The sequence below is a fragment of the Sceloporus undulatus genome, chromosome 2, assembly GCF_019175285.1.
Source record: "Sceloporus undulatus isolate JIND9_A2432 ecotype Alabama chromosome 2, SceUnd_v1.1, whole genome shotgun sequence".
In the NCBI taxonomy this organism is placed as follows: Eukaryota; Metazoa; Chordata; class Lepidosauria; order Squamata; family Phrynosomatidae; genus Sceloporus; species Sceloporus undulatus.
In genome coordinates, this window is record NC_056523.1 from 140,724,445 (window position 1) to 140,734,098 (window position 9,654).

Sequence of the window (9,654 nt, forward strand, 5' to 3'; positions counted from 1 at the left end):
GCCCAGGCCTGCAGGGAAAGCCTCCCTGAAGGGGAGGAGTCCCTCTCCGCTTGGGCTCCGCCCCCTCCGAGGGCGGGGCCCAGGCCTGCAGGGAAAGCCTCCCTGAAGGGGAGGAGTCCCTCTCCGCTTGGGCTCCGCCCCCTCCGAGGGCGGGGCCCAGGCCCAGAGGGAAAGCCTCCCTGAAGGGGAGGAGTCCCTCTCCGCTTGGGCTCCGCCCCCTCCGAGGGTGGGGCCCAGGCTCAGAGGGAAAGCCTCGGAGGTTCCTATTCAAATGTAGGACACAAAAAAATGTGTCCTACATTTGAACATTTTGTCCTACATTTGTCCCAGTTTGGAGGTCCTGATGAATGGCAACCCTAAACAGAAGCAACTGTGTGAAGTAGTAGCATTTGTGTCTGGGATGAGTATGACTGTAATTCATGAGATCAGTTACAAAAGCAAGTTATAGACGTCACATTTTTATGCAAGCCCTATACAGGCATCCAGACTCAAGGGTATAGACTCAACATGGGTGTGTGTGTGTGTGTGTGTGTGTGTGTGTGTTAATACTGTCGCCACTTCCATTGTCCTCTGTGAGTGAAAGGCGATGACAAACAAAGTGAACACACTCCCCTTCTTCCCATGTTAAGTCTATATGTGTCGTGAATGCCTGCATAGGGCCAGAATGTAGCCAAGGCCTTGTAATGGTTGCAGTGCTGGACTAGGACATGGGCAATCCAAGTTCTAGACCTCAGTGGACCATGAAACTTACTCAAAATATATTCACACTGTAGAAATAAAGCAGTTTTGTAGTTTGGTGAGATATTCAGCCCATCTGTTGGAGAGCTCTAGCACTTCACCAAATTACAAATCTCAAGATTCTATATAGTCATGACAGAGTAGTGTCAAACCACTTTATTTCTGCAGTGTGGATACACTCTCACTGACCTTAGGCCAATTAAAGACCCATTCAGCCTATCTACCTGACAGGGTTATTGAAAGAATAAAGTGTGGAAGAGGACGGCTGTGTATGTTTCCTTGAGCTCATTGCAGGAAAGGCAGAATACAGATGTTACCAGTAAACAAAACAAATAGAATTTATGTATTTAGGAGAAGTAACCCCCTCAGTTATGGACTTTGGCAACCAGAACTTAAAATGTTACTGAACCCTAGGCTTAGAGGCAATCCCTTTTGTAAAGCTATGGGACAAAAGATCCAGCAATCATGGATGAGATGCAGGGTGACCAGATGCCCTCCTTTTCCAATACACATCCTATATTTCAACCTTTTGCCTGGGAGGAGTTCCAAAATACCCTTCATTTTAAGCATGATTAAGAAGCACAATAAAAATGTTGAAGGTTTCTTTTTACCCTACCCCCTTCATTTCAGCACAAAAGACAAATGAAAGGAATAATTTAAATGTAGATTCAGTCAAGGGTTTGTTGCTAGTAAAGTACAACCCTTTGTCTTGCTCAGAATTCTATAAGTATATTCCAAGCCAACAAGACACTTTAATGAAGGTAAGTTCATCAGATATATACAGTTGAGTACCTAATAAAATACAGTATATATAATGACTGCATAGGAACCATATGAAATGAATTTATATGAGTGCTTTTAGCTTCTGTTTTGTAATGTCCTAAATTTTGAGGTCCCTTGTCCACTTTTGCAGTTAGGACATCTGGTCACCTTGCTGAGATGTCAGACTGAGGAAGAGGAAAGTTACAAACCTGGTTGGGGCTGTGCCGTGGTGTGCAGGCTGGCTCTGTGCTGGTGGGATGCTTGCTCAAAAGCAGCAGATGGAGTCCAGGGCTGAGTGGAATCCATCCAGGAGGGAGAGGAGGAAAGGCAGTAAGCAAAAGGCACAGACAGGGTGAGGCAGTGCAAGGCAAGGCAAGGCAGACAAGGCAGGAATATGGGGTGAGCAGCAGTTAAGCAGGAATCCCTCCCAACATGGCTGAACATTACTTGGGAAGCGGACATGAATGTGAAGCTGACTCTAGCTGTTCACAATAAAGAAATGAAGCAACCTAGCCAGTGAGACTGGGCTATATGGAGATGTTTGAGGTTAAATCAGAGAGAGCAATACCTCCTGCAATCCCACTGGCAATTTTGGATTTAAAAAATCAAGAAAATTATCGTGGCCAGCCCTGTTACATCAGGAAATGTGATTGCTGCCACCACAATGGCTATGAACAAATTGAGTCCTGTGAAATACAGTCATATCCATGGATTCAAGTGTCCATGGTTTGAAAATATTTTAAATATTTCCAAAAATCACATGGGACTTCAGTATTCATGGATTTTGGTATCCATGGGGGGGGGGGGTCCTAGAACCAAACCATAGCCAAGGGCCCATTGTATGAGCAGGGGAAAAGAGCTTTTTGCAATATCTTTGTTCCCTGGCTGGAGAGGCCCCATTCAAGCGGAAATAAATCTATCTCAGAGCTTCCCACTCAGCTCTAGTTTCACTGCATGTAACATATGGCTCTACCTTTAACTATGAATGGCAAGCAATCTTTTAGCATTACTTACCAAGGAACAGCAGTAAAACTCAGTAGCTTTTCCCTATAACAGGTGATGGCTCCAAGAGTTCAGTGACTGAGGCTATATCTGCAATGCAGAAATAATGCAGTTCGATACCACATTAACAGCTATGGGTCAGTGTTATGGAATCCTGGGATCTGTAGTTTTATGAGTTAATTAGCCGTCTCTTCTCTGAGAGCTCTGGTACCACAACAAACAAAAAATCCTAGGACACAATAAGATAGAGCTGTAGCAGTTAAAGCAGTGACAAACTGCATTATTTCTGCAGTGCAGATGCAGCCTCAGTTACTGAACTCTTGGAGCCATCATTTGTTATAGGGAAACCCTGAGCATGGATTTCTTTATGTGTCTCATACTCTCTGGCTAAAAATATAATAGCAAAATAGATAACTGGCCATTTTATGCCCATTACTAATGTCACCATTGCTAGTACATGATAAAGCCAGGTCTGTGTGGGCCCTACTGTTCCCTCATTCTTCCCAATTAGTCTGGCACTGAGTAAGGGACAAGAATTAGAGAAGAACTGCTGAGATATTATTATTATCTGTGCCCAGACAGAACTCCTTAGAAAATGGTAGCAGGTAATTTACTTTTACTGGCCACTTCAAAGTATTTTGCCTCATGGGACTGGTATCCTGTTGGGTCTGAGGCCTTCCCTCTATTTATGGCAGTGGTGACAACAAAAAGGGAATGGGGAAGGGAATGAAGAAAGGGAAGAAAAAGAGCAGGAACAGCACATTGCTGAGGGGAGGAGTACAGGTGGCATAGAGGCCATGGGATCTCTGAGCAGCGCAATCATGCATTTGGTTTAATGAGCAGATTTCTACATTTCTTTAAACTTCAGATAGTTTATTAGGAGAGCCCTTGCTGAACTCCTGAACCTGAGGTCCACCATGTGTTTGAAACTACAACTTCCATCAGCCCCTGCCAGCATGGCCAAAGATCAAGTGTAATGGGAATTGTAGTCCAAAGCATCTGAAGAGTACCTGACTGTGGAGGAAGAATGGTGCAGAGATACAGAAAACCTTATAAATACTGTGCCCTACCAATGGTCAATTCCCAACCATGGCTACAGTAGCCAAGCTGCCCTTACGGTAAATCCGATGCCCACGGTTGCAGAAAAAGAGCCTGGTATGAACTTGCCCTGGTCAAATTGAACCAGCAGTGATGTTTTCCCCACTCCGCTGTCTCCAACCAGGATAGTCTGCAGAAATCAAACAGAAAGACACATTAGGATCATTCAGTGATGATCCAAAAAGTTTACAGAACATCCGAAGTAAAACTGCTGCTATTCATCACTATGTACAAGTTTAGGTAGCAAATAAATGTGTATCTTTATACTACTGGGGGGAAATGGTGAGGCAAAGATCTGGGGCATGGTGGGTTATGGTCTCACAGGCTGTGCTAGATGTAGATCTGAAATTAAGGGGAGTTTGTGCCACTGAAATTTTCCAAGACAGCTGTTCATGACTCAGTAACTAACAATATATTTTCCTTTTATGGTCCTCAAAACTTGCTGCCTGAGATGGCTCCCTCACCTTAAGTAATAGTAGACCCAACTCTGGTTTTCACCTAATGTCTAGTTGATGGAAACAGAAAAAAATAACATCAAAAGAGAGTGACTCTGTGATGCAAATCTTGACTAGGGCTTACAATTTCTCTGCTAGGTGAACAGGATGTATTGTAATAAATCAGCAGCTCCTGAACAGGAAAAGCCTGTTTGAGCAACAGAAACCCAGGGCTGAAGCTAGAGTATCCTCAAAACTCCACAGTGGATCACCTCTATCACTCTGCTGCCTGTAAAGTACAATAACATGCAAAACCTACAAAACAGCAGTATCTTTATTGGAACAATTAAAATGCACAAAATTCACAATGCCAGCTTTCAATGCTCCACTGGCTTGTTCATCAGGGAAAAGTGTTAAAAATCATACAGGAAACAGATTTTTAAAATGACGTTGGAGTCTCAGGCCTACATTTTGTCAAGAGGTTGTTAACATTGTTCTCAGTTAAGAGTGTATGGAGGGATATCTATGTAGGCAGAGGTCATTCCTCCCTTTTAACTAGGTAGGCTCTGGGAGACGCGAGGCATAAAATCCAGGAAATAAAATTATGCTGTCAGTAGTTTTCAGTAGGGGCTATGGTGGCATGGGATCAGGTCAGGGTCTAACCTTGAAAACTGTCAAGCCTCAAATGTATAGGACTCATTGGCAAGGAAAGGGAAAGTTTTTGTTTTAATTTGTTTAGTTGGAAACGACTAGAAGGCAAACTGCACCACCCACTACAGTGAAATTCATCCATGGACTTTATCACACAGGAAAAATCAGTGATTTAACAAGTGATTAATCCATGAAAATCACACAATCATGATTAAAGATTTTCATACCCATCTTTCACTGCTTCACGGGCCAGACTCAAATGCAGAGTACAGTACTTGACAGTTTTAGTTTTCCTTTCTTTTAGTTAATTTTTACCCATGGAGGATGCAGCAATGATTCCTCTTTCATTTGTGCCACGTCTCACTCAAGCTAAGTGTCAGGGCCAGCACAGAACACTCTGTCCTATCTCTGGTGCTCCTTCCTTTTCTTTCCTTCCCTCCTTGTACTTTAATATTTGTAAACATGGAAACTCATTAGGCTTGTCAATCAATTTATTTAAATTTGAAACTTTTATTTAGTTCTGGGTTTAGGAACAAGTGGCTCGTCAGACGAACATGACTGCAACTACTATCATTCTTTTCTCTGAAAACCCTCCAACATTTCACAGATGAAAACTGGGATATGTATGGCCAAGAAAAAGATGGCAAAAGTTATAAATATGGAAGAACATCGAAGGTAGAAGAGACTGCAGCACCTTTCTTTTGCCTGAGCCTACTGGGAAGGGCAAGACTGCCCCTTCATACCCTCTTTCCCCTCTGAAATAACTGAGTGCAAATTACTTTTGCTCTTTGAACTTTGCAAAAATTTGAAATAAGCCAAGGAGAAAGGGAGAAAGTGAGAGGAAAAGAAAAAAACTGGACATTTTAAAAGCAGATGAAAAAAAAATGGAATGACAGAGGCTTAATTGGGGCTTTTCCTGCCAAGGTGGGACAGTTGTAGTTTATGAATCAGAGTTATGATGGATAGGCCTGATGGGAGTTGCAGTCCAATGAAACCGCTCGGATTCCCAGTGATTGGGCGGTATATAAATAAATCCTATTATTATTATTATTATTATTATTATTATTATTATTATCTTCAGCCCTGATTTTAACTAGGGTTTTTACAGAACGCTCTCAGTCTCTGGCCCCAAAATAAAAAAAGATGGTGTAACTGCTAGGTTTTCAAATGGTGGGATAGTTTTCAAATGGTAGGACAGAGAGGTGGGACAGTTTCTCAAGGGGGTTCCAACCTCAAGCACTGATTAGCTCACCCTCCAGAGAGGGAAGGTGCTTGAAATGCTTTTTCAGCATCTCCTTCAGCATTAGACCACATCACATGGAGATAGAGAGGAAAGGAAGGAAATGAGTGTCAGGGTGCGGTGGGGAGACTGGGGTTTGTATGTACATGGTGGAGGTTGGGAGGGTTTGGAGCAAAGGTCACTGCCCCCCTATTCCTCCTGATGCACAAACTTCAGAAGGCGGGGAGGAGTAGCATTCACAGCCACCAACCGCTTAGCAAAGTTGGATGCTGAGTGCACACTCCCAGAACAGCCGGTTTCAGTAAGTGGTCAGCCTCTTTGATGATCACTGTCACAAGCGTTCCTTCCAGTGTGTGCATTTCAGGAGAAATGGTTGGAGCAATGGTTGCTCACTATTCTGTTTCTCTAAAATGAGGAAGTATTTTAAAATGTAATCTAAAATTTTAGCAGATTGAAATGAGGAAGAGACACTATCTAAATGAGGCAACATTAGAAGCCAAATATCTTTACATGAGAGGCATAACAGGAAATTGTCCAGCTGACTTTAAAACAATTTGTTGTTGCTATATGCTTTCAAGTCATATGGCCACACTCATTGGGTTTTCTTGATACGAATTGTTCAGAGAGGGGTTTGCCATTGCCTTCCTCTTAGGCTGGGAAGATGGGACTTGTCCCAAGTCATCCAGTGGTAGGGCTGAGCATGGATATGAATCCTGTATACAGAAACAAGCACAGGCATCACATCAAGTATAAGTGTTGTGTTGAGCTGGGTATTAAATTTATAGAAATAAAAATATTCTAATTTGAATAATGTTATTTCCTTATGAAATGTTAAAATGTGAGTATCCATAAAGGAATGAAAATATGCACACACACACACACACACACACACACACATATATATATATATATCATATGGGCATATGCATATGTAGATGTGAGGGGAGGTGGGGGAACTCAAATTTCCACCTCCTCCTAGGAACCACAGTTTCAGCTGTATGTACCGCCTCTGAGGCATCATTTCTTTTTTTCTTTTTTCTTTTTTTACAAAGAAGGAAAATGAATGCAATATTGATCATAGTCTTTCAAGAGGGTAGGCTCTCACAGAGTTGGAAGGGGCCTCATGGGCTATCAAGTCCATCCCCCTGCTTAATGCAGGATGGCCAGCAAAAGCATTGCCAGTAGGTAGCTGTCCAGACTCTTTTTGAAGATATACAGAAAAGGAAGCTCCACCATCTCTCTAGATTCCTCTCCATTTCATGTACAAAAGCCAAGTAGACTAGGACCAAAAAAATTACTTAAATCAGGCATTTACGTCAGAAGAAATTATAGAGGCCATAAAAAATTTAAAAACACAAAAAGCTCCAGGACCAGATGGGTTATTGGCAATATTCTACAAAAAGATGGAGGAAGTTCTGCTAGAACCATTAAAGGAAACCTTAAACGATATACATCTAAATGGAATTCCGGAATCATGGAACGAAGCTTATATATCATTGATTCCTAAAGGATATCAAGAGAAACAAACTGTAAACAACTTTAGACCAATCTCTCTAACCAACACAGACTATAAAATCTTTACATCAATTTTATCAGCAAGATTAAAGAAGTGTGTTAGTGTATTGGTTAAAGAAGATCAAAATGGTTTCATACCAGGTAGACAAATAAAAGATAATATAAGAAATGTCTTAAATTTAATAGAATATTATGAACACAATAATGAAAGGAAGTTTGCAATGATTATGGTTGATGCAGAGAAAGCATTTTATAGAGTGGACTGGAGCTTTATGATAGAAACATTTAAAAAAATGGAACTTGGAGATATGTTTATGAAATGGGTAAATGCGATTTATGGAAAGCAAAAAGCACGAATATTAATTAATAATGATATAACCGAATATATACCAATTATGAGAGGGACTAGGCAGGGATGCCCTTTGTCACCCTTATTATTTATTTTAACGTTGGAAATATTAAATAATAGTATAACGAATGACTGCGACATAAAAGGAGCTCGAATAGGTAAATGTAATGTTAAACTAAAAGCATTCGCAGATGATCTGATTATATTCCTGGAGGACCCAAAAAATCAATATTACAGCTAATAAAAAAGATAGATAATTATAGTGAATTAGCAGGTTTTAAGATCAATGTGAATAAAACAGCTATTATAACTAAGAATATGTCAAAAATTGAAGAGCAAGAATTGAGTAACATCTCGGGCTTTAAGGTGGTTAAAAAAACTAAATATTTGGGTATATATCTTACCAACAGGAATATAGAACTTTACTATAACAACTACGAAAAAGTATGGAATGAGATCAAAAGAGATATGTTGAAGTGGTCAAAAATGAATCTTACTTTGTTGGGAAGAATAGAAGTTCTGAAGATGAATGTGTTACCTAAACTTATTTTCTTATTTCAAAACCTACCCATTCTGTGTAAAGAAAAGCATTTTGAAAAGTGGCAAAAAATTCTAACCAACTTTATCTGGCAAGGGAAAAAGGCGAGGATCAGGTGGAAGTTGTTAACAGAGGATAAAAGGAAAGGAGGTTGTAATTTACCAAATTTGAAATTGTATTACTACGCAGCGTGCCTACAATGGATAGAAGAATGGGTTCTTTTGAAAAATGATGAATTGTTAGAACTAGAAAACACAAAAATGAGATTTGGATATCACGCCTTTCTATGGTATGGAAAACTTAATGCGAATTCTGATTTTTCTCATCACTTTATAATAAATTCCTTATTTAAAACTTGGCTAAAAGTTAAAAAAATGTTCTATAATCAATGGCCGCTTTGGATCTCAAGCCAGGAGGCATTCTATAAAAGAACTAGACAGGAAGGCCAACACTGGATAACATATAAAGAATTATTAAAAGTTGATAAAGGGAAATTAGTGATGAAATCCAATGATGAAATAGAAAAATTGACCAATAAGAATTGGTTATTGCAAAGACAACTAATGGAAAAATTCAGAATTGACAAAAAAGAACATGAATTAACATCTAAAAAGAATGAAATTGATAATATTATATTTGATGGAAAAAAGGTCATATATCAAAATATTATAGAGTATTAAAACAAAGATCTGGAATCTGAAACAGTAAAACAATGTATGATAAAATGGTCACAAGACATAGGAGAAACAATTGATATGGATTTATGGGAAAAATCATGGTGAGACACAAACTCTTTCACTCTTTGTCAGAATGATAAAGAAAATTATATTAAAATTCAATCCTGATGGTACCTATCACCAAATAGATTAAATAAAATGTATAAAGTGGGGAGTGGTTTGTGTTGGAAGTGTAGTAAACAAAGAGGTACGTTTTACCATCTATGGTGGGAATGCGAAGAGACAAAAAAATTTTGGAAAAAAATACAGAAGTCCATGTCAAAAATCTTAGAAATTGCTCTTCCATTAAATCCTTTATTGTTTCTTTTGAATATGACGGGTATATTGGAGAAAAAATTGGAAACAAAATATAAACGATTGCTATTATATATGATTACTATAGCAAGAATTACTTTTGCCAGGTACTGGAGATTGCAAACAACACCCACAATAGAGAAATGGTTAGAGAATTTAACAGAGGCAATGGAAATGGACATATTAACAGCACATATAAGTGACTTGAAGATGGAAGAAAGAGAGAAAGAATGGGATTATTTAAAAAGATTTAAAGAATTGGACTTGGAATGAGAATATAAAGAGTTTATGATTTA

The 9,654-nt window shown here is 39.5% G+C and overlaps 1 protein-coding gene across 3 annotated transcripts in view; it reads right to left on the reverse strand.

Annotated features, from left to right (window-relative positions):
* Positions 1–9,654, reverse strand: part of RAB37 (RAB37, member RAS oncogene family) — a 105,083-nt gene that overhangs the window by 46,653 nt on the left and 48,776 nt on the right. For 2 of the 3 annotated variants that reach the window (XM_042449972.1, XM_042449970.1), the window contains exon 2: positions 3,620–3,730. In XM_042449972.1, the coding sequence (XP_042305906.1) occupies positions 3,620–3,730 (111 nt within the window). Of the gene's footprint in view, positions 1–3,619; positions 3,731–4,912; positions 4,938–9,654 lie in introns of those variants that run through there. The other variant, XM_042449975.1, reaches the window with a different exon arrangement.